The following is a 25,264-nucleotide window of genomic DNA, read 5'->3' as shown; positions in this document are numbered from 1 at the left end:
TGCCAAATAGATTTCTTCAATGCGACCGCGCACGATAGGTAACAAAAATTAGTTGATTTCAGATATCTAAACAATTTTCTGCGTTCGCATATTTGTAATAGGTCATCCCTTAGAGCATATTAATGTTGTTTTCGATTTACCGGAAATTCCAACAACCAAACGAGGTCCAAATTGGATGAAATTTTTACAGGGCCACTAAACATATATACTGATCACATCGGCTGGTGTCGATCGATTCAGAGAAGTTTCCTTCATATAGTCGCTTCATAATGTGGTAGTTTTATTATAAACATAATCTAAAGGTTATAATACATTAGTGGACACTTAGGCGATCGCCAACTCTAGTTCGAAATATGGTCGATCGACACCAGCAAATGTGATCGGTATATATATTTAGGGACTCTGTAAAAATTTTATCCGTTTTGGACATGATTTGATCGTTCGTACCAATGGTTAACTAAAAAAGAGACATTTTGACATATTGAAACCTCATTGACCGGGGATTTGCCAAATAGATTTCTTCAGTGCGACCATGCACGTTAGGTAATAAAAATTAGGTGATTTTAGATATCCAAACGGCTTTCGGCGTTCGCATATTTATAATGGGTCATCCATTAGGGCATATTAGTGGTGTTTTCGATTTATAGAAAATTGTGACGATTAAACGAGGTCCGAATTGGATGAAATTTTTATAGGGTCACTAAATATATATACCGATCACATCGGCTGGTATCGATTGATCCAGAGAAGTTTCTTTCATATAATTGCTTCATAATGCGATAGTTTTATTCTAAACCTAATATAAAGGTTATAATACATTAGCTTACACTTAGGCGATCACCAACTCTAGTTCGAAATATGGTTGATCGACACCAGCAGATGTGATCGGTATATATATTTAGGGACCCCGTAAAAATTTCATACATTTTGGACATGGTTTGACCGTTCGTAACAACAGTCAACAAAAAAAAGAGGTGTTTTAACATATTGAAACCCCATTGACCGAATGTTTTCTAAATAGGTTTCCTCTGTGTGACCGCGTACTATAGGTAACAAAAATTAGGTGATTTCAGATATAAAAACGGCTTTCGGCGTTCACATATTTGCAACAGGTCCTCACTTAGGGCATATTAGTGGTGTTTTCGATTTATCGAAAATTATGACGATTAAACGAGGTCCGAATTGGATGAAATTTTTATAGGGTCACTAAATATATATACCGATCACATCAGCTGGAGTCGATTGATCCCTGAAAAGTTTCTTTCATATAGTCGCTTCATAATGCAATAGTTTTATTCTAAACCTAATATAAATGTTATAATACATTAGTTGATACTTAGGCGATCGCTAACTCTAGTTCGAAATATGGTCGATCGACACTAACATATGTGATCGGTATATATATTTAGGGATCCCGTAAAAAATTTGTCCGTTTTGGAAATGGTTTGACCGTTCACACCAACGGTCAACAAAACAGAGACGTTTTAACATATTGACACCCTATTGACCGGGGCTTTGCTAAATAGGTTTCCTCTGTGTGACCGTGCACGATAAGTAACAAAAATTAGGTGATTTCAGATATTAAAACGGTTTTCGGCGTTTGCATCTTTGTAATGGGTCCTCCTTTATAACATATTAGTGGTGTTTTCGGTTTACCGGAAATTCTAATGGTTAAACGAGGTCCGAATTAGATGAAATTTTTACTTGGTCACTAAATATATATACCGATCACATCGGCTGGTGTTGATCGATCTCGAGAAGTTTTCTTCATATAGTCGCTTCATAATGCGATAGTTTTATTATAAAACATAATATAAAGGTTATGATACATTAGTGGATACTTCGGCGATCGATAACTCCAGTTCGAAATATGGTCGATCGACACAAGGAGATTTGATCAATATATATATTTAGGGAACCCGTAAAATCGTCCATTTTGGATATTGTTTGACCGTCCGTACCTACGTAAAAAAAAGGTGTTTTGACATATTAAAATCCTCATTGATCGGGACTTTACCAAATGAATTTTTTTTTGTGCGACCGCACACAATCGGTGACGAAAATTAGGTGATTTTAGATATGCAAACGGCTTTCGGTATTCACATTTTGGTAATGGGTATTCCCTTATGACATATTAGTCTTGTTTTCGATTTACCGGAAATTCTGACGGTTAAACGAGGTTCGAATTATATGAAATTTTTACATGGTCACTAAATATATATACCGATTATATCGACTGGTGTCGATCGATCCCGAGAATTTTTTTTTCATATAGTTGTTTTATAATGCGATAGTTTTATTCTAAATCTAATAAAATATGTATGTATAATATTTTATTATTGAGTATGCTTTTACGGGCTGCGGGCCCGGTCGGGTTTCACACCTCTAATCTTAATCTGGTCCTCTACACACGGAATCTGGCTTTCTCGCGTGCCGGGCCGGATAAAAGCATGTGTTTTAGATATGCGGGACTCTGCGGGCTTTTTAGATATGCGGGCTAAATGATTAGTCCTAAGTATGTGTTTTAATTGAGTAAAATTTAATTAGTTAGTTTTTATAGTTTTTTGTGTGAATCTGTTGTTTATGATTGTTTTGTTGCTGTTTTGTCGCAAATTCCCTCCGCTCAAACCTAATATTGTAAATTTGTAATCATCAGCTCGAGAGATTGAGAATGGGGAAGGGTCCCTTCTCGTTGAAGCGTAGCAGCAGCAGCCGCCGTCGGGCGAAGAAGTTTATTGGCCCTCCACCTTCTCCTTTTCCTTCGCCGCCTCAGCCTCAGCCGATGGGACACGCAACCTCGCCCCCACTCTCACCCTTGAACAACAATTTGGCCGTGAAAGCCAAGAAGAAGGCCGGGGGAGCCAGGCTCTGGATGCGGTTCGATCGCTGCGGCGGTTCCGAGCTAGTGGAGTGTGACAAAAATGCTATTATCCGACGTGCTGCCATTCCTCCTCGTGACTTGAGAATTCTCGGCCCTGTTTTCTCCCATTCCTCCAGCATCCTTGGTACCATTCCTCCTCCTCCCCCCTTATCTGTGACTGATTTCTTCTTCAAGCTTTGATCTTCTGTGTCAATTTCTCATTTCTTTTGCAGCCAGGGAGAAGGCCATGGTGGTCAATTTGGAGTTCATAAAGGCTATAGTTACCGCCGAAGAGGTTCTGTTGCTTGATCCTCTGCGGCAGGAGGTTCTTCCCTTTGCGGATCAGCTAAGACAACAGCTTCCTTTTAAAACCCAATCCAGGGTTGATGACCAAGACAATGATCTGGATGCGCCAACTGCGAGGCAATGGTTACCTGTTCCCGAGGCCGTTGAAGGTTTGCAATGTGATCTCCCGTTTGAGTTTCAGGTTCTCGAGATTGCTCTAGAAGTTGTCTGTACCTACTTGGATTCCAGTGTGGCAGACCTTGAGATGGAAGCTTACCCGATACTCGATGAACTAGCCAGAAATGTTAGCACCAAGAATCTTGAACTTGTTCGCAGTTTGAAAAGCAATCTCACCCGTTTGCTTGCGCGAGTACAGAAGGTATATATGCTCATCTTACTTCATGAGAATCACATGGCAACTCTGCAGTCTATGTCCAACTGATCAATGACTGTTGTGTTAACATGTCTACTGTTCTGAAATTTTAATCCTCTTCTGTGTTAATAACCTGGCCTAATCTACCAAAGTCAAAATAAAGAAAGGACATATATACAATGGAGCTGAGGTTATACGTCAATATTTATCATCCAGTCTACACCAATATATACAACCAAATTTAACCATGCATGGTTACAATCACAAAATGAAATAGTCAGACGTTATGTCAAAAGTTGTAGTATCTTATTGATAGTACTGTAATAGGGCAGTGTTACTGGTGTGAAAGTTCTTCGCATTGGTTTTGGAAGTTCTTCCTACTGTCATCTATATGCCATCTTATAAAAACTATTTACTTCTTTTTGATCAAGTGAAGGATGTATCTATTTAATTTCAGGTCAGGGATGAAATCGAACATTTGCTGGATGACAATGAAGACATGGCACATTTATATTTGACAAGAAAGTGGATTCAAAATCAACAATCTGAGGCTTTGTTGGCGCGGTCTGGCTCATATAGCATCAGCCCTGCTGCACCCAATCTTCGTCGGCTAAGTTCTAATAGAAGTGGTAGTTTGGTAACTAGCAACAACATGGGCGAAGATGATGTAGAGGATCTGGAAATGTTGCTTGAGGCTTATTTTATGCAACTTGATGGAACTCGTAACAAAATATTATCTGTAAGTGCAAGTCTTCGCTTAACAATTTTATAATTAATAGTCAAATGCAGTTCAATTCTCTGACATTTTGGATATATTGATCCCTCCTTTTCTTAAATGCCTAAAGGTAATTCTGTCACTATTATAATCAACCTCATAAATTGCACAATTTTCTGTTGATCCTGGATTTTAGACATTGGAGGATTTCAAGTTCGAAATATTTAACAATAATTTTTTTATGGGATTATTAATTTACAAGTTAGTTGGTTTCTAAAACGAGAAAGAGAAAAGGACTGTAGAAGATTGATCAGTCTGTAGACAGTAATGTTACAATTAACCAACTCACCACATGAAAATAGCCTTGTCAGTGATCTTCTTGACTTTGAAAATGATACCATCTTTGAGGAATAAGACATAGTCAAAGATGTGATAGTTCCGCTAATAGCCGACTTTCAAGGTGAAAGACAGCATCTGTGATAAGTCTAAGATCACTGGTGATTACTTTTAGGATTTATTTTTACTCTCCCCGTTTTTTTTTTTTCATACTTTTTTTCTTTCAGGTTTTATGCAAAGTAAGATAAATAGTAGGGGATATAACTGTATTGCTTGGGTGACAGTTGTATTGTTTCTCCATTTGCTGTAGGTACGGGAGTATATAGATGACACAGAGGACTATGTCAACATTCAACTTGACAACCAGCGAAATGAACTCATTCAGCTTCAATTAACATTGACCATTGCATCATTTGCTATAGCCGTTGAGACCTTGATTTCAGGAATATTTGGTATGAACATTCCCTGTGTATTATACAAGACGTACGGGATATTTGAATACTTCGTTGGAGGAATTACTGCATTTTCGGTATTGCTTTTCTTCCTTATTTTTGGGTACGCGAGGTGGAAGAAGCTGCTTGGTTCGTGAGTCTCCTTCATGAACTTCCGTATATAGACTAGATTTACAAACTTGTTTATAAGCCTGACTATCAACTTCCCACCAAAAAGAAAAGAAAAAAGAAGACCGACGTTTTGTGTCGGGTAATGCTTGTTAGACGTTTTGTGCGAGCGCTAGAGTGTTGCAGTTTAGTAAGTGCAACACGTTCAGGGATTCCATCCCTTCTCTTGATATGACAAGAACTACTGTAGCAAATTGCATCAAACAAACTTTTACAACTGCTGTAACATCATTGGACCTTTCTTTTGTTATAATACAGTGATTTTTTCATCTCATATTGCAAAAAACAGATGATCCCATTAATACATTTTGATGACATTGTGTGTTTTTTCTTGGACTGACATTGGCTGTGTTTGGTAAAGCTTTTTTACTCCTGTGATTATAAGCAAAGTTCACATAAGGGTTTGGTAAATGAGCTTCTCAGCTACTGCTTCCAAAAGCTGGGACTTTTAAGCTCGATAAGTAGAAGTAGGGGGAGGGCAGCTTATAGAAGCAAAAGCCGAACAAGATGCGGAGATCACTGTAGCGACAATTAATGAAACTTTCAAAATTCCAGTGGTTACCCTTATGTAGTTAAAGGAATTACACGATCTGACCTCTGTCTTTTCGACGCCATTGACTGTGAAATTGGTTGTCTATTAATGAGAAGATTCATTGTCCAGATTTATTGAATCAATATCATAAATTAACTACTTGTACTTACTGGTCCAATATGGATATGTTTATTTTCAAATGTCGCATAATAATCATAATGTCATTTAAGTTTTAAAAGTTAAGGAAAAATGATACATAATAATACAGTTGAGTACGTTATATCACCAAATAATTCATGTAAATTTTCTAAAATGTCTAAGTTGGTAATTTGACAAATTAAAAATATAAGCCAGTTTGAGTTTACCAAACGTTTTGTCACTGCTTCTGTTACTAACAGCCACTTATAAAAGCCAGTTTACCAAACATTCAACTACTTTATTTATCAGCCACTTATTTTCAGAAATCAGCATAAGCCAGCTTTTTTTATAAGCCCAGCTGTACCAAACACAGCCATTATGAGGACATCAACTGGGTTTTGTATACCCATGATAACAATTTGTGATGTCTTTGTACATTACTGTAGTATAGATGTGGTCTTTTCTTCAAATATTTCCAAGTTTTAAGCTAATATGTTGGCTATATAATGGCAGGAACTCATTGACGTAGCATTTAGCAAGCTGCTACGTGTGTTGCTGGTCTTTAGAATTCCTTAATTGTGAGGTTTGAACATGTTCTTACATTGGTAAAGCCTATTATTGAACAATTTCATCAAGACTGAGGAACATAATAGTAAATTATAGGCACATAAAATGGCACTGTAAAGGAGCCGTGGCACTGGTACCGCTTTTACTAATGTTCATCTATGCTAATCCCCTTTAGGAATTGCTATAGTTAATATTATACCTCAAAGTGATGCCCCTTCTGAAGGCATTTGTAGACTGGCAGCAATTTTTATTTTTCTTGCTGAAAAAAGAAAGACTAGTTCCAATGGCATATTGAAACTGCTTATGGAACACCCTCTCTCTCATACTAATTCCTTTGGAGAGTTTAGTCTATTTATACATACTTATGGGGATGTCATCTCTCATACGTAGCTTACACTGCAAGTGAGATACTAAGTCTTTTTAGTTCCTACCGTCGCTGGGTAACCCTTCTACCGATGAGTAGATTGTTGGGAAGCTCTATATTGTTGGCTCACAGCTATGTAGTTTACTGTACCATGCATTATATGTCACTACCAGCTGCTATGGTTATACCTTGAAGTTGTCATGGTTAAGATTATTGAACATTCTTGTTGTATGTTGTTGAATCTTTAGCTTTCAGTCTCTTTGAGTTTGTCCTTCCTCGTAGGCTGAATGAGGGGTTTTCATATCTATTGAATTTTCCAGATGGCATGTCCTCGTGTATGTGACTCTTGAGCTTGGGAGCCAAGACATGGACACTGGGATGTTCATGAACTTCTGTGACTGAATTTGGTTTTGGATCGAATCTTGGTAATAACTTACATGTCTGTAAGTACTGATGAGCCAACTAGTTGCCGTCGAAAACTAAGAGCTCTGAAGTGATCAATTAACAATGACTTGAACTTATGACTATTATCACGTGAAATATGATAAGTTGCGGAGAAGAAAGTTGCAACCAGAAGAAAGAAACAAGGCTCATGCTTGTTGAACATATAAGAGCTTTTGGCTTTTTGTTGACTGGCATTATAAGGGAAGGCGGCGGCATTTTGTTCCTCTAGCATGTGGTTAACTTCATAAAAGGAATTCTTGGAAAACCCTTGGCCATTATATCTTGAGTTGCATAGCATCACAGTTTGTGCATGCGAGTTCAAGTTCTGCTAAATAAGTAAAATTGTACTAGTTCAATTTGCGGTAGAAATAGAAAGGAAACCACTTTTTGGAGTGTAGTTGATCTTGCCTAGTTGGGTGTGCTACCCAACCTAAGTTCGATTCACGAAACTATCAAAAGTGGCTAGGGAGGGGATTTAATGACCCCGTAGGAAGACCTCCTCCGACAGATTAGTCCATCGGCCTAGGTGCCTTTGGGACACTGTGACAATTAGTTAAAAAAAGAAAAGAAAGGAGAGCAACAAATCATGTGCAGCATATATATAAATATTTATTTAGGGTCTTTCTATTAAAGGATCCATTTTTTAGGTATTTTAAAAGATACTTTATTGACCAACTTTTCGATTAAATTTTTACTCCACCGTTCAACTTTTAGAGTCCAATGTGTAGATCACATCTGTAAAATTTTAGTCAAAATGGTGATCGTTAAAGTATCAAACTTGGTGAAAACAATAAGCCACTAAATCTGCCAAACATGAACCGTTCATGTTTATAAGTTTAATTCACAATTTTGAATGCCTTAAACACCTCAATTTTGGCTAAAATTTTACAGATGTGATCTACGCATTAGACTTTAAAACTCTAAAAGTTGAACGATAGAAATGTGAAATGTAATCAAGAAATTAGTCAAATCACCTATCCTTTTTTTAAACAAAAAAAATGGATCTCTCGCTAGAATGGTCATATATATATATACACTCATGACACTAATGTTTGTGTGAGAGCATTGTTTTGTGTATAAGCTCATACTTTCTAACAGCAACCTATTTAGCTGTTAACCATGTTGCACCCTCCATGGGAATTGTTAAGAGAGAATATTGGCTGGATTTAATTGCCGTTAAATGATTAACTGAGACACCTTGAACAGCAGCCCTGGTTTCTATAAGCACTGCAATCCCTAATAGGAGTTCCACTTTGGAGAGGCTGTAGGCCAGGACTTTTTTGTGAAGTGAGTTTACAACAGATTCCACAGGAGCCAAGTCTTTGGAGAAGAAGATCTTGTGGTGGACAGGCATTGATTGGTCTTTTGCATTTGTGGTATATGAATGCACTGCACACCGCTCCCTATATGAAATTGACAATTCCTGATTCACATTTGAAGTGTCCACTGATTGATGTTCTATATAATCCCAGCTCACCCTCTCCTCTAGGCTCAGGGTAATGCCTGCAACATTACTACAACAACCAAAACAGTACTAGCACTGCTGCATCCAAGTTTTGGTTTATTGCTCAAATTATTTCTATTGGATTATTGGTTGACTTGTGAAAAAATTGAATCACATTTTTGGCTTTGGCATTCTTGTATTTAAATAAAAATGATATTTTTTTAATTAAATATATTAATGAGAAAAGTATAGTCCAACCATAGTAGTTGACTGGAGAGCAGTCATGTGCACTGAAATCAAATCATGGTTCTTGTGCTTTATTATTGAATGTATTCTCCTACAGACTAGGAAAAGTATCAAGTAGTCTCAAATCTCAAATCTGAACCTTTCTTTTGGTCCCTTCTTGCTTCTTCGAGAGAGCTCTGCTCCTCAATGCATGATTGGTCTTAATTATTGATGTTATGCATTGAGAATCTGAGATCATGCACATACAGGAAAATTAAGAATAGGCAAAAAATTAAGAATTGGGAGTACTTGATTCATGGAATCATTTAGTCACACCACCCACCCACTTATTGTCTTATTGTGTGCAATGATGTAATATATACAAATGAATAGTAAAGGACAATAATTTACCTTCCAACTTAATGTTCTGGCAACCTGATGCCTACGGTACTTTCTTGTTATCAGCTAGGAAATGTTTACAGAATTCTAGAATTTTAAAATTTAAAGGACCGATCACGGTCCCTTGAAAATTGTTAATTAGTACTTCGTTTTCAGAGAATCAGAGATTCAGACTACATAAAAATTAAGAGTATACTGCAGAACTTAAGTATCAATATATATTGTCTTCACTGTCTTGTTAAAATTAGTTACCACAGTCGTCAGGCCGTCAGCAAGCTAGAGTGAGGGAAGAAAAATTCATAGAATGAGAGAGCAAAGCATCGACGAAAACTGAAAGCAGCCCTATCACACGATATATGTGAATAGCTTTCTTACAGTCTCTAGCTAATTAAGTACATAATCCCAACTAACAGTGGAAACTACTTGATAGAATGTCTCGATCTCGATCTGTATAACTGCATTTGTGTAGTACCCCTTCATCACCACTTAATGCCTCTTTAAATGGCTGCCTTGGTCACAGTCATGTACGCCGTCTCGATCACTAAAGATGAACATCTCGCTTTAGATATTACGAGCATATATAAGAACCTCTAGCTAGAGGGGGTCCAACATTTACTGATAGTCTGATAGACATGAACATTCGAAAGTCGAAACTACCTCTCGGCCGAATCCATTTAATTATGCCCAATTCTGCAACGGGGATACTCACGTACTTCTGTTGATGATAACTGGGGTACGGTCCTTCAAAACATACGCACCTACATGTTGATAGATGTACTCATACACGAGAGTTCATTACATTTCTCTGCAATTAGGGTTTCACTGTACGTATAATTACATTAATTTCTTCCAAAATTTCGAAACTAGTTTTAGTTATTATAGATTAACATCGCTACTCGCTCCAACAATTCCAGTACGACACTCGTAATATGCCTAATATCTCTTCGATCAATTCAATTAGTGCTGCAGGAGAAGTTAGATACTAGATACACATTTCATTCTGTCTGATAGGAATATGCCTGATATATCCCACCAGTACGTTTATCCATTCACATCAAATCATTATTGTTTAAACAGTTCTTCTAAATTGAGAGAATGAACCAGGCATTAGTTCCAGGTTGTTTCGAACTTTCGATCAAGTCTCCCGGAATCAATGCTTGTGTTAGATTAAGATAAACGTTAATAACGTGCAGCACGTAGTAACTTGTAACCAAGCACGTTAATTGCTAGCTACCACCGTAAAAATATTATATCACATGTACGGCCGGCAACAATAACTCGTTTACCGGTTTACGTATTCGTAGTGATAGCACAAGCAGTAGAACCTAAAGACAATATATCTATGTTTGAGCAAAATCAAAACACTGCATCTATTACTACATATACATAACATACCCAGGGCCGGCCTTGCTGCTGGGCAGCTCTGGCGACCGCCCAGGGCACCAAACTCAAACTTGTTTAAACAAGCTTTAATATAGATATATAATTATACATACATATAATGAGGCCACTTCCACTAAGAGATTCCTTTTATTTGGCTAAAATTTTACAAGGTAAACTATACATTAGACTCTAAAAGTTGAACGGTGAAAATATAAAAATGTAATCGGAAAGTGACATATCTATTTTTTAAACAAAAAAAAGGATATCTCACTAGAAATGTCATGTTATATATATATAATTATAAACATAAACCTACATTAAGTAGACTACTATAATTATTGCAGTTTTTAATTGCGTCTTCTCACCTTCTTCTTCTTCTTCTTCTTCTCTAATTGCCATGCAAGAATTAATTATTTTTAATGTCTCTAACTCTAATTAATTTAGTTCGAACGATTATTTCATTCTTCAATTTCTTATAACCATATTTGTAATCACCTACTCTTTCGTCTCTATTGGCTTATCTTCTTCTACGAGGTTCGTACGAAATCGATATAGGCTCTACTATGTAATGGGTGAGTTTCTTTCAGTTATGATATATATATTGGGTTACTTGATTCAAATACATTTTTAACAGGTATCTGATTCGTTTTGACCTTTCAATATTAAGTGTGATTAGAAGTTAAAGCTAGCAAGTTGGTAAATAGAAAAAGAAGAAGAAACACTGGAACGAAGCTTGCTCTAGGTTCTATTGTTCTAACCCAATAAGTATTTAAATTCAAAATTGAGTGTTTTGGATTTTGTTCTATATTAGTTTTCAGTGTGAGAAAATTATATTTAATTAGGATAAAAAAATTGTTGTGATGGGTATGTAGAACATCATAATTATTATATTTAATTAGGGCACTAAAATTTTATTCGTCCTGGGCATCATAAAGCTCAGGACCGGCCCTGAACATACCTTATCGCGTCGAAAAAATTTCACCATCGCATGCGTACATCTTAATTAGCAGTTAACAATTAAGCTCCATGAGCTGAGCCAAATGCAGGGATATAATATGCAGACGAATTGGATATCCTGCACTAATGAGACTTCTATCCCAAGAATCACGAGCTATCGCTTAAAGCCTTAGGCATGGGACGGGGGCCACGAGGCTCATCCCGCGGCCCATCGCACTCTATAAAATCGGGATGAGATATACGTTTTTAATAATGCATCTCACTCGAAGTAAATCACAATTGGGATTGGGAAAAGACAAGATTGGACAGGCCTAATTACACTGTCATATGACTTTAAAATACTTAATTTCTCAATTTTCACATACAAATAATTAAAATAAACATTCAAGTATTCAACTATGATTAGGTTGAGCGAACCCTAATTTCTTTCCTCTAGCCATTCTTAACCAATCTGATAAAATGAAACCCATAATTGTTCAAAGTTTTATAACCCAAAAATTAACTGACAAACAATTGAAAACAAGGTTTTAACAATGAAATGTTACCCAAATCGAATTGGAGCTAGCAAATAGCGGAAGACGAGGGTAAAAATTGGAGCTAGGTGAACGAGATGAATATGCGATTTGCCGAGTTCTATCTATTTGAGGGGGAATGAAGAGGAACGATTTAGCAAGATACTAATTTTTGTGCTATTCATGGTGGGTTAGCGAAGAGTAGCAAAGAAAGGAGGAGGAATTATTTAGTGAGAAAATATGATGAGGAAGGAGGAGTTGCAGGACGTCGACGATTAAAGAGGAACGTATAATGAAAGTTAGTCCTGATTCTCTTTTCCAGCTTCCGTCTTAATTCTAAGAATTGTAAATCAACGGTGATGATAAGATATTCAAAAGTTAATATTAAAAATTATTTAATTGCGGAAATAGACCGGATTAAGCGAGACATAATAATTCATCACACGTCACATCTCACTATAATGAAACATGACGGAATCAGGACGGAATCAGGATGGAACTAACACTTTTAAACTTCCGTCCGTCCCATCACTACAAATTTCAGGACATAATTAGGATTTCAGCTTTTTATGCCTAGCCCTACCTTAAACAAATACGCAACGGAAAGTGATAAGAGTCATGGAGAAATAGATGTCATAAGAGATGAGATTAAGAAAGAAGAAAACAAGAAGGGTTTTGTCCTCTTTTATGTGAAGTTGTGAACGACCGATATTTCAATATTGAACTAGTGGTCGGTAGGCGACATTTTACATTCTAAATTAAAACATGTATTGCATTGTAACAGAGACGGGACAGACAGATGTATCGAACGTCAACTTCAGTTTGCGATCAACAAACTCAATTATGTTTACAAATTATCAATTCCTACAACAAGGGCACAGTTTGATGCTATTCTCTTCATTTGGAGACTAAAGAATTTATAGTTCTTAAACTTTTAAGTCCAAGAACCGAATTAAGAGTAAAATAGAGAAAATCCACGCGATATTTGATCATTAGGGTTTGCTACAGTTCAATCCAGCTACTACTGTGCGTTCTCGTCACACTTCATTACTGTAACTTACTTCTATGATTAATGATGTACTTTGATCTCACTACTTAAAGACTATGATTGATGATTTCTTGGAACTCGCTATTTGGAGACTAAAATTTGTTCATTTTTCCAAACCATTATATTTAAAATATTGATGTATCAACTATCCATCAACGTACTATTCAGAATAAGTAAAAACTTGAACCATCATGCAATGTCATATAACTAAAAACTAAATATTAATATATCTCACGATAAATTAACAGTAAGGCCAAAACTAGCTAGATAACTGTATTTGACTTTATCATATATAAAAATGAATCATCTCTAGTTCTCAAAAAATCGATCAGATTGTGTTATAAGATGAATATATATATATATATATATATATATATATATATATATATATATATATATATATATCTCGTCTCAATCATTAAACACACATTGCATTCTTTATATGTCCCCAAAGTAAATAATCACCAATTATCATTAAGATCACTGTTAGGGCGCCACAATATGACGTCAGATTCAGTGTCATAATCTTATGTAGCATGCACTGTTACATTGTCACGTCAGTAATTAAAATAATTATTAAATGTCATTTTTTAATAAAAAACAATCATATATATTCTTATTAATCCAAAGGCTCTAGATCATTAAAACAATTATATTTTTGTGGTTTTTTATCATTTTTATCACAATAATGCTTCTAAGATATAATTAAAATTTTAAAATTTACAAAATATGCTTGATATATATGTGTGTGTGTGTGTTCGCGCGCGCAAAATATATTTTCAAAATTAAATTCATCAAATTAAAATATAGACGTGTGTATCCTAAATAATTTTGTTAGAGATTTTTCATATTTTTGTAATTTAATTAATATTTCGATAGAGAATATATAGTAATTAATTATAGACATTAATATAATTCATAAATGTAAATAAAATTTAGAAACTCAGGAAGTAATTAATTAAATTTGAAAATTTTCTTGATATATTTAGTGATAGAAAAATGAAATTCTTAATTAAGAGGATACACAAATTCAAAGATAATTGATTAATTCAATTAGATGAAAAAATTTTGGTAAGATTATTTTGTTTTGGTAATTAATTATTCCTTAATGATCTTAAATCATCTTTAATAAATAAATGATAAAAATTAAATTATTTACAAATATATGATTCTCTTTTTATTTAAAAAGTAAAAATTTGTAATATTTTAATTACTGACGTAGAATAATGATGTGACATGCCTCATAGAATTATGGCGCTAAATTTTGACGTGATATTTTGACGGTAAAACATTTTCTTTATCATTAATTTCCTTTTGTGTTCCAATTACTGCTGAATTACTTTCTTGGTATAAGTTTGGCATCTCTTGCATAATGTAGATAGAGCATTATGGCCAATGGCTTTCAAGTGACGAAGACCAGATAGATCCGATACGATATGCTTATATGATCTTTTCATTTTTACCTGATAGATATGGACTCGATCAACCTACATGCATTAAAAAACATTTTTTATACGACTGATTCCTTCATTTCCTTGAATGCAAAGTAGTGAGAAATCTAAAATACCGAATCGGTATTATATACATTGCGCGCACTACCATGTCCTGATGTCCATATTACCTGAAAACCTTTCGGTATTTTCCTTTATGGTCGATTCTAAATGTGTTTATTGATCTACTTCCACCAATTATCTGCATATATCGGATCCTTGCGAAATCTTAATGCTTGAGAGAGAGAGAGAGATGGTTGGCCACCTGAGGAACACAAAGTAATGAACGATCTGATATATCACTGTCATGTAAAAGAAATCATTAGCAGCATGCAATGGCATGACTGGTGGCTCGCTAGCTAGCGCAGTTCACCCAAAGATAAGGTATCAATCGAGCATCACAACTACGTCTATGTGGACCTAATTAATTACAATATTGAAATCGACAAAATCAAATAAATATGATATAATCCATACCCACTCTTCTTGGCTTTATCACTCTTTTAAATCTTAAGACAACTTATATATAAAGCACTCTAATTATATATAATGCAATGCTTATCCATAAACGAGTAAAAGTATATTATAGATCATTGTTTATTTACAACTAATTGATCACCTTGAGAGTTCACCTAAATTTATACATGTCATGCTCGCTTCGTATATATATGCCCTTTATCTCAAAATGCATCGACTCATAATGATCATATCTTTAATCAACTTTAAGAGAACTTATAACTACGTACAAGTAAACAATGTATTTGGTGCATGCAGATGGGTGCAAAGCGATTTCCCTAAACCATAGTTAAGGGCATAGCTTTTTCATCATCTAATTAGTTATTTTTTACGCAAAAGATCAACATATGTAGAACCTACGCATGAAGTTAAGTCTCAAAAATTTTATGAGAACCCCCATAGAAATCTCAGGGCCCTGCTTAAACACAACAACCTCAACACATTTTGTAAAGAAAAAACGTATAGAAAGAAAAATAAATATAGAAGAAAAAGGGAGTCGCGTAGAACACAACTCGCGAGTGAAGAATACGAACAACGCGTGGATGTGGAGGCTGTGTGGACTGTGGGGACGTTTCAATTCAAAAATAAATGAAACCCCTCAATTAATATCAAAAATAAATAAAAATAATCCAGGCCCTCTTGCCTTATAAATACTCTCTCTCCCCCGCATAACACCTCCACATCAACCCATCTCTCTCTCGCTCTCTCTGAAACTCTCTGCCCAGATCTTCCAAACCCAAAAGAAGAAGAAGAAGAAGAAGAAGAGCAGGAAATGAGGGAGGAAATGGGGGACCAATTGGTTTACGGCAAGAGGGAACAAGAGGAGGAGGAGGAGGAGCAGCTGCCGCAACGGTGTCGTTTTAATAATAATAAGAGGTTTGTGGTGGTCGGTTACGCTCTTACGTCTAAGAAGACCAAGAGCTTCTTGCAGCCCAAGCTCGAAGGTTTAGCTAGGTAATCAACAACAAACAATAATCATAATCATAACCGTACTATGTTCATGTCCTGTTTTCTTGACAACCTCAATCCATAATCGTTATGGTTTTGCGTTTTTGTGTCTTGTTTTGTTTTGTTTTGGGGATTGATTGTCGGACCGAGTTCGGAGTTTTTGTGGTCTGGGAATATTCGAGAATCAGTGTCGTTTTCGTTTGGGAGAAGAACCGGGTCTATAATGAAGATTTTTATTTTGGGGAGTTTAAATCTTAACCGAGTTGTGTGCTTTCAAGTCATTTTCAATAAACCCACTTAAATTTAATAATCTGAATGAAATACTGTTAATGTGTTTGAAAGGATATTCTGGAATATGCATGTTTGTGTACCTGAATGATATGAAATGTTGAATCTTTTACAATTTTGAGTTGTTTGTGACTAGTATGAGACCTGAATGTTGATTCTTTGGTCTTGGAAGTGTTCAAATTGCTTTGAGTTTTTCTTTTGGAGTTTATTAAAATGGCTTTGGTGTGAAGTAAAAAATCATGCTATAGTGTTCTGTTCAAGTAAGGATCTTTGACTTTGTTGTGTGGTTTTTACTCAACTTCTACAGTTCTACTTACGAGGGTAACATAATGGTTATTTGATGCAGAAACAAGGGGATACTATTTGTTGCTATTGATCATAGCAGGCCTCTTTCGGATCAAGGACCTTTTGACATTGTATTGCATAAGGTTAGAAACCTTTTTTTTTCTCTATTCAGCTTCATCCGTGTGGTGTTTTTTTTTGTGTGTTTATTTATCTGTGAAGAAATGTGCTGATAAATGTAGGTGGTTATCTCATGAGTTTCGTTAATCTTTTCTACTATGCAGCTTTCGGGAAGAGAGTGGCGCCAGATTCTTGAGGTTGGTTTTTGCAAATTTATGTTTCATCTTTCAATTTCCCTTGAGAAGTTACTAGTTTCCTTGATTGAATTGTTCTAAAAAAACCTTCATACATGCTGAGCTGCTACATCATAGTTTCACACTATTTATAATGGGCATCCAATAATCACCAACAGTGGCTGGTTGGCAACCAGACTGCTAATCTTAGAACTTATTCCTCTCTGACGGAATGTGCAGAATGGATCTGTTTCCGTCGTCACAAACCATGACTCAATTAGTTGAGGTCGAGGCCTCAAGCTTCCAGCATGTGATGATGTTTCTACTTCCATGGCCATCTAGCTGAGTGTTTCAGGTTTTCTAAGCATCTTTTTGTGAACGATTCTTGATTCTCTCGAATTGATTTCATCTGTCCAGGGAATAGATTTTACCCTCATTTTCAGCAGAATAGGACATAACTAACTTGATGTGAGCGATTTAGATTGTGTGTACATACTTACCTTTGAGCGATTGCCACTCTATGGCCCAAGCTTTCTGAGATAACGTACGGAATGCGTCCTATTATGACATTCTCTTTCGTTAGCTCTTTGGACAGATGAAGGTGCTAGTCACTGGCCATCCAATATACCGTGGTAGATTATAACTGCAAACTTCCCTGTGTTGGATGAAAAGCTGTATTTTCTACGCTATAGTTGTGTGTGCTTATGGCTAGAGGGTAATTAAACAAATACTGTGCTTGGTTATAGATTGATTGTTTAGACTTACAATCTCTGAACATGACACATAGTGCAAAGTATATTAACTACTGTATCTGTTTTCCTGTTTATATCTATATATGTCGTTTGAGCTACAAGTCACACAACAAAATATACATTTATTTATTGTTTGAATTTGGTGGGTTTCACATATTCAATCTAAGTCAGGAATTGTCTTCTGCCGTGAACTCTTAAATGGGTCGCTTAGGGTCCAGTATCAACTTCTAACAATATCAAATAACATTCTTTGCAGAGCTTTTGCATGGGAATGCAGCTCATCGTGTTTGGTTTTCTATCACTATACTGTATTTAAAACTTTGGATGCACAGTGCTGAGTGATACCAAGTAGGAACCTTGAGTGACTTTTAAACACATTTGTGTTCGTTCAATGTAATATGTGACCATTATGTCTCTGTTTATTCTTGTTATTTAATCAAGAATGTGGACATACACGGTGCCCTCCCTTTTTAGAAAAGATGAAGTATTCAGGGTTTAGCAGTCTTAAGCTTGGCCTTGGATTCAACAGTGTTCTTGTAGTGCTTTCATTGTGATTTTGGCAATGTTGTAGAACCATTCTATATCACCTGATCATGTTTCTGAGGAAATATGAGCTGGACAAGAAGTATAGGATGATCTGTAATATGTTTACTTTGAATATAAGAGCTAGAATTTTTTGTGGGAACACCTCAAACCCTCTATTTCTTTTTCTACTTCTATTATATGTAATGGCCAGCTCTTTTCTTTTTACTATGACTAAAATTTGGTTCATTAATTGCTCTTACACCTTTTGTCATTATTGTTTTTTAATCTTAATTTTCATTCTATAAAGCACTTGTTGTAGTTTGTTCTTAGCCATTTGTCTTCCATTGCAGGACTATAGAAAAACACATCCAGAAGTTACTGTTCTTGATCCTCCGGACGCAATACAACCTTTACACAATCGTCAGTCCATGCTCCAGGCTGTGGCTGATATGGACTTGTCCGATTCCTATGGTAGTTGGATTACTTAAATATAATATGCTTGAAGTTTGGCTCAATAGAGTCTCAGATCAAATTGGAAGTGTGGAAATGATTGTACACTGCTGATTAACTGTTATCCGGTTGACAACGAGTGCAGGCAAAGTTGGTGTCCCCAGACAATTGGTTATCAAGAGAGATGCATCATCCATCCCTGATGCTGTTGCAGATAGTGGGCTGAAACTTCCTCTTGGTATGCATAGTTAATGTTGGTAGTTTCGTGTTGCAAAATAATCCCAGGAGCACATAATATATGAGGCTATTCTTCCTTGACGATATCAATCATTTTATTTTCAGTTGCTAAGCCATTGGTGAATGATGGAAGCGTAAAATCCCACCAACTATCACTTGCCTATGATCGATACTCTCTACAAAAGCTTGAACCTCCCCTTGTTCTTCAGGAATTTGTAAACCATGGTACACACTCATATACATGCACTTTGCATTTATACTGGTTGCATGCCAATTACAAATTATTGAATTTTCTCTTCAATTCCTGGTTACAGGAGGTGTTCTTTTTAAAGTATATATCGTTGGTGAAGCCATAAAAGTGGTCCGACGCTTCTCTTTACCCGATGTCAGTAAAAGAGAGCTTTCTGAAACTGCGGGTGTATATCGTTTTCCAAGGGTTTCATGTGCTGCAGCTTCAGCAGATGATGCAGATCTTGACCCTCGCATTGCTGGTTAGTTTTCGTGTCTAGGAATTTGGGTTCTTTTCTGGCGTTTAGAAAATATAGTACGTGGGTCATTGCTTAACTGGGCCAGTTTTTCAGCAAGTTGAAAGTGTCTTAATGTTTTGATGGGTTGAACCCTTGACTGTAACTGTAAAACCATGGGTTCAACAGAAGTCTTTTCTGTTAGGCATCATTTATATGAGCACTGGTTTGAATTTATATCTAGACTGTGAAATATGAATTTGCTGATCAGTGATCTATTATATTAGATCATCTAATATGAGTTATTCTAATTATGCTGCAGAACTTCCTCCACGGCCATTACTTGAGAGACTGGCTAAGGAACTTCGTCGTCGACTGGTAGGTTTTACTGCTCACTGAGTGGTTTTTTGTGTGTACATAACTACATATGGGTGTTTGGATTTCTGGTTTATAAATGTGTCAATGCAGGATTTAATTAAAAAATACAATTATGTGTCTGTAGGGTCTGCGGTTATTCAACTTGGACATGATTCGAGAACATGGGACCAGAGATCGGTTTTATATCATTGACATTAACTACTTCCCTGGTAAGTGAACTCTGTATATCTCCTCTCTTATTTGTAGTTGTCGGGCAACTTGATTATGTGCTCAGCATCTTTGTATTCTATGGTTCTTAGACTGGTAATCTTTCATTTCAGGGTATGGGAAAATGCCGGAGTATGAGCACATATTTACAGATTTTCTATTGAGCCTGGTAGAGGCCAAGTACAAAAAGAGATCTGGCTGAAGAAGTTTAATAAACTCTGCAAGAGATCAAGGTGCAAGTCTCCGAGTCTGGGAACACGTGCAGAGCGCATGTGAATAAGATTTGGCGGGGCAAGATTGCTTGCTTTCGTCCTACGGATAGTGGCATGTGTATATTCCTTCAGATGGTTCAAGGACGATGTTTGTCCATACATTCATGCGCCTCATAGATTTGATCTTCCTCCCCAGAAGAATGCATCATGTACAGAGTTCTCATAAGTCTAACTTGGCTCGGTTTGTTAATTCTTTTTAGCCTACTCAATGTTGGTTGGTGATGTAAGCGCAGTACTGATAAAATTTCGTAATTTATTAGGAAGTTTATTGAATCTACTTGTTAATCTTCTGATCCAATAGTTTTTTTTTAGTGACGGGATCGGGATTTCCGTTTTTTATGCCTACCCTTAAGTAGGATAGAATGGCGTTACCCTCTTACAAAGATATCTGCAGTCCTTTTATAACCAATTGGGGAAGTCACCTCTGGGCCGTGTTCGATGTGGGACTAACATTCCACCTCCCTTCCCCTACTCACCATACCGCCTTAGTCTGTCCCTTGGCCCATGTCACGAGCGGGATCGACTGGGCCATACCATATTGCAGTCGGGCCCAGATGATACAGTTGCGGTCTTTAGCAATATGTCAACAATAGAAAATTACATGAACACATAACGCCCTCGCGAGCTATGACAGAATAGTTAAGTGAGCTATCGTAATGCCTGGTGTGTTTATTGGTGATGGTTGTAGTGGTGATAATGGGTTGAATGAAATGAAGTGGATGCAGCTAAGAGGCATGTTAGTATGACACCATTGAGATGAATCTTGCTTCTGAGAATGTCATGGTGTTACAGTGGACTACAGTGAGCCGAAACCTGAAAGCAGGGAAATAATGTGCAGGCACTATGGCTAATAGGTTTTCTTTGAGAAAAGTAGGCCTAACAAATTTAGTTGTGCCAACAACGCGAAAAATCGTCAGCGTATTGGTGGTGGTGCTTGTAAGTTAAAGGCCATAGGGTGGCCTGGTAAGCGACATTGGTAATTGATGATAGATTTTGCAGGGTTAATTTAAGCTAAATGACTTTTCTTTGAAGCAAAGAGTCGTAAAAAACGGGAGAGAACGCACAAGAGGAAGGGAGCCGCTCGAGCAACTAAAAGAGAAGAAATAAAGTTCAAACCCTAGAAGTGATCGATCGTTAAACCTAAACGATTGATCTTTTGCCCTGTTTTTCTATCTTTTCAGTTCTTTCTTTATTCCAGAATTCATGTTTGTCTTTTTGTGTGTTTTCGAGGATGATGAGTAGCTAATTTTCTAATAATTAGAAGCTGTTTTAAGCCCTAGATATGGTGTAACTATGATGTTGGCGTTTATGTAATATGTTTTATGGATTTTGGATATTTATTGGGTTATTGCGTATTTATTGATCAACTTCGTATGTTTATTCATGGTACGCAACATTGGTATGCACGCTAGGTTGTAAAGTTATGAGTGTCTTGTATGATCATCATATCTACTTGGATTCTAGAGTAGCGAGTGAATGACTTGAGCCCTATTCACATAATCTAATGTCTAAGTAGATTAGGACAACACCAGTCTCGACATTACCTAGCCTTATTCATAATCCTTACCTTATTGACTTCTAGGTGAGAGATGTGCGAGAACATCACTCTAGGTTCCATTCTAGATGCTAAGTTAAGTTGAAAACATCATTCTCTTAACATACCAAGTAAGAAGGGTTGATAGGTTATGTTTAACACACCATTGGCTTAACTTGAGTAAGGATATCCAGATGAATTGAACATGTTCGTAAACACATCGTAGGTGTAATTATTGTCTAGTGGTGAGAAGTGGTTCCTAGCTAGTTTTTATTGTTTGATTTCTAAAAGAAAAACCTTCAATTTAGTTTTCCTGTTTTTATTCTTCTGTTTACTGTTTTGTCGTTTTTTTATTAGTATAGTAATTCAACTCCGATTATCCCCATGTTTTGTGTGTGTTAGTGTGTCTAGTTTCTTCATATTTAATTTCGTGATTTTTGGTTGAGTCTAAGTATAGTTTTTGATTTCGTTTTTGTCTAATTTAATCTGAGTTTTAGAGTTTGTTTTGCAATTGCTGAAGTTACAGTCTTCTGCGAGAGATCCCTACTTATTGATTATCAAGTGTGATTGCATGGTTAATTATAAGCTGATTCTATGCTTATCAAATTTGACGCCGTTAATCTCGGCTCTCACCCTCGTAATCCATGACACCATTAAGAAAGAGAATGAGATATCGACTTCATCGGCAAGAATTAGCTTGCCACTAGGTGTACTTGTTGTTTGGGCCTAAAATAATACTCCGGCATTATCTAGACTACTTAGGCTCGTGGACCGGATATTTGGGGAAAGTATATCACAAAGCAAGATTATCTGCCGTATTGGAATAGATTTAGGGGACTATCGCCGTATAGAATTTGAGTTGATTGAGGAAGGTGAATCTAAATCAACTAAGCGATTCTCAAGACTTGATTCGCAAGAAAAAACAAGTTGTGTTCTCTATATAAAGGGGTTGAAGGCACAGAATAACACACGCAACGTCAAACAAACTATCGCGCAACCGCATAGTCAAAATCTCCCAACGGAATAAAAGTCTGATTAACTTCGGCAAAAGTCCGATTAACTTCAGCAACCAAGTCTCCCATCGGAGCGGAGATACCCAGATGTATGCCTCGCACTGCATGTAGCAACAAGTCCGATTAACTTCGGCAATTCGAGTCAAGTCCATCGAGTCGCTAGCCTAGCTTCTAGCAAACCCAAAGCCTGCACTAGTCAGCAAATTTCATTCGCGAGAGAGTCCTGCTATTAATGACACAGTATAAGCTCTTCTTTTCCCTAAGCGGTCAAAAGTAAGATCGGCCATCTACTTGAGGTGGAGTGAAAGGTACCTAGCAACTCCGGTTGTGTATAGGTCATTCGAACTTCAGCGGTTTATCAGCAACTGCGGAGCAATCGTCTGAGAGGAAGACAATACGTGGAGCGCGATCATTGTCAACAAAAACAACATTTGTACCTAATTCAAAGGTACTGGAACGCCAGCAACAACAGAGAACGGAAGGGCTGAACCGTCCAGGGTTCGGCGCTGAGGCATGCTGATTGTTCTCTGAGGAGGATCCGTTTTCCCAGCTCGAACATTTGGCACGCCCAGTGGGACGGTGTCAAAGATAACAAGCCGGAATCCTTAGTCACGAGGATTTCTCTCTTGTTCGAAACCAAAGCATTCGCAGTGTGTCCCTCATAACACAGCGGCTTGCAGAGGTTTAACAGCCGTCGAGGCATTACTGAAGTTTGGAGTGATGGTGACACCGGAAGATATGCAACTAGTTTTTAAAGAGTTGAGGTCGGTAGTCAAATCGTTGGAGGAGTCCTTCGGGATCGAATGACTGAAGTAGAGAGAACGTTGGATAATGTGTCACAACTACAGTCGGCACATGGTCAGCATCAGGCTGAGACCAACGACATGATGAAGAAACTGGTTCTGGGTGTCAATGAACACGCGAAGAATGCTTGCTTGGAGTTCGCGGGACAGGATGAGCGATTTAAGAAAATCGAGGAGGCGTTGGGGATCCAACGGACTGTCACCGGACTTTATGAAGGCCAGAAACATGACAAGTCAAATACCACTAGAAGGGCTAGGTCCAACAAGAAAGATGTAGCCGGTATCAACAACGGTGTTGAAACAGATGAGGCCAGAGGTGATGAGGCTGACAAATCAGACGCTGAGCTTGTCGAACTTACAAGGAGGAAGAAGGTGAAGGCCAAGAAAGGAAAGTTCACGCTTGGAGGTCCCAAACGGTCGAATACTTCCGAGGTTGAAACTCTACAAAAAGCATTGGCACTTCTTCAATCAGGTGGAAGACAGGGGCGTCAACACCAGTTCCGTCGCGAGCGACGAGAGGAACGTCGAGAGGAGTCGGGACAAGACGTAGAAGAGGGTCAGGGCCTTACCAAAGAGCAAGTTCAGAAGATGATCCAGGAAAGTGTGAGGACCATTCATGGCCATGCTGCGGCAAACATATCGTATACAAGTCCGTTCCCGGAATAGGTGGCAGCATGCCCTTGGCCATCAGGTTATCGACCAATCAAGTTCCAGACTTTCTCAGGAGAGGGGTCTGAGAATGCAGCTGAGCATATATTGCGTTTCCACAGGGACTGTGGGCCGTACGCATCTGATTCAGTCTTCAAGATGAAGACTTTCGGTTCATCGCTGTCAGGGCCGGCGTTGTCTTGGTTCTCCAAGTTAGCGCCAAGGTCCATTTCGGACTGGTCGATGCTTGAAACGATGTTTAAAACGACTTTTGGGAGTGTTGAGCCTGAAGTAGATTTGTCATCCTTGACTTCCATGTATCAACAGCCAATAAAGTCGGCTATAGAGTTCCTAAAGAGGTTCAAGGTTCAGCAAACAGTGTGCAGAACGCCGCTCGCGGAACAGGATGCTATTCGCATCGCTATCAAGGGTTTGGAGACCCGTCAGCGGGCCAAAAATCATGATGCCTATTTTTCTAGTATGGCAGACTTAATGAACAAGGTAGGTTCTTACCAAGTGTTCCTCAGGGAGATGGAGGACAGTGCCATAGTTCCGAAAGGTTCGCTTGTATCTTATCACCCTGGAACGCTGAAACCACGATATGCAGCTCCATCTGGAACTAAGAGGGTTTCCACTATCTACTCACACGTAGATCCCTTCTACACACCGTATCCATACGAAGAGCAGTGGGTCGAGGAAGTAGATGACGAGGTAGCTGCCGTAGAGATAGCTGGAAGACATGCATTGAAGTATAGGGCCTTGAAGATGTCCAGGGATCCTGTCAAGATTTCTACAGCAGCATTCACCAAGCCCGAATATGACTCGTACACCTACAACGCTCACAAGGCTCCAGAAATTTTGGATGAATTGTTCGCGAGTGGAAGAGTGAAGCATGACACTGCGATGCCTACCGCAGCGCAGATCGAAGGGAAGAAGTATTGCAAGTTTCATAACTTGTTCAA

General features: G+C 37.5%; 2 protein-coding genes across 5 annotated transcripts; both read left to right on the top strand.

Moving 5' to 3' along the window:
* The first annotated feature begins 2,651 nt into the window (after positions 1-2,651).
* Positions 2,652-5,474, top strand: LOC126794559 (magnesium transporter MRS2-4). Its single transcript, XM_050521306.1, has 4 exons — positions 2,652-3,005; positions 3,094-3,524; positions 3,976-4,257; positions 4,880-5,474. The coding sequence occupies exons 1-4, from the start codon at positions 2,672-2,674 to the stop codon at positions 5,156-5,158; spliced, it is 1,326 nt and encodes a 441-aa protein (XP_050377263.1). The 5' UTR covers positions 2,652-2,671; the 3' UTR covers positions 5,159-5,474.
* Positions 5,475-15,919: 10,445 nt separating this feature from the next.
* LOC126793389 (inositol-tetrakisphosphate 1-kinase 3) lies at positions 15,920-20,494 on the top strand. Of its 4 annotated transcripts, none has more exons than XM_050519895.1 (10): positions 15,920-16,162; positions 16,791-16,872; positions 17,011-17,043; positions 18,647-18,767; positions 18,892-18,984; positions 19,089-19,208; positions 19,298-19,474; positions 19,770-19,825; positions 19,950-20,034; positions 20,146-20,494. In XM_050519895.1, the coding sequence occupies exons 1-10, from the start codon at positions 15,981-15,983 to the stop codon at positions 20,232-20,234; spliced, it is 1,038 nt and encodes a 345-aa protein (XP_050375852.1). In that variant the 5' UTR covers positions 15,920-15,980; the 3' UTR covers positions 20,235-20,494. The 4 variants fall into 4 exon arrangements, with proteins under 4 accessions (XP_050375852.1, XP_050375853.1, XP_050375854.1 ...); XM_050519896.1 differs by having other exon boundaries at positions 16,097-16,162; positions 16,969-17,043; XM_050519897.1 differs by lacking the exon at positions 15,920-16,162 and adding an exon at positions 17,260-17,374.
* The last annotated feature ends 4,770 nt before the right edge of the window (positions 20,495-25,264 follow it).

The sequence above is a fragment of the Argentina anserina genome, chromosome 5 (genome assembly GCF_933775445.1).
Source record: "Argentina anserina chromosome 5, drPotAnse1.1, whole genome shotgun sequence".
In the NCBI taxonomy this organism is placed as follows: Eukaryota; Viridiplantae; Streptophyta; class Magnoliopsida; order Rosales; family Rosaceae; genus Argentina; species Argentina anserina.
Note: the sequence above shows the minus strand (reverse complement) of the source record. Positions and strands in the feature narration are given on the sequence as shown.

What these genes read in the sequence shown, in the direction of transcription:
- LOC126794559 (XM_050521306.1), top strand. Translation starts at nt 2,672, where the DNA reads ATGGGGAAGGGTCCCTTCTCGTTGAAGCGTAGCAGCAGCAGCCGCCGT. An exon ending in CCATTCCTCCAGCATCCTTG is followed by an intron (nt 3,006 to 3,093) that starts GTACCATTCCTC and finishes TTTCTTTTGCAG; the next exon opens with CCAGGGAGAAGGCCATGGTG. An exon ending in TGCTTGCGCGAGTACAGAAG is followed by an intron (nt 3,525 to 3,975) that starts GTATATATGCTC and finishes ATTTAATTTCAG; the next exon opens with GTCAGGGATGAAATCGAACA.
- LOC126793389 (XM_050519895.1), top strand. Translation starts at nt 15,981, where the DNA reads ATGAGGGAGGAAATGGGGGACCAATTGGTTTACGGCAAGAGGGAACAA. An exon ending in TGGGCTGAAACTTCCTCTTG is followed by an intron (nt 18,985 to 19,088) that starts GTATGCATAGTT and finishes TTTTATTTTCAG; the next exon opens with TTGCTAAGCCATTGGTGAAT. An exon ending in TGACATTAACTACTTCCCTG is followed by an intron (nt 20,035 to 20,145) that starts GTAAGTGAACTC and finishes CTTTCATTTCAG; the next exon opens with GGTATGGGAAAATGCCGGAG.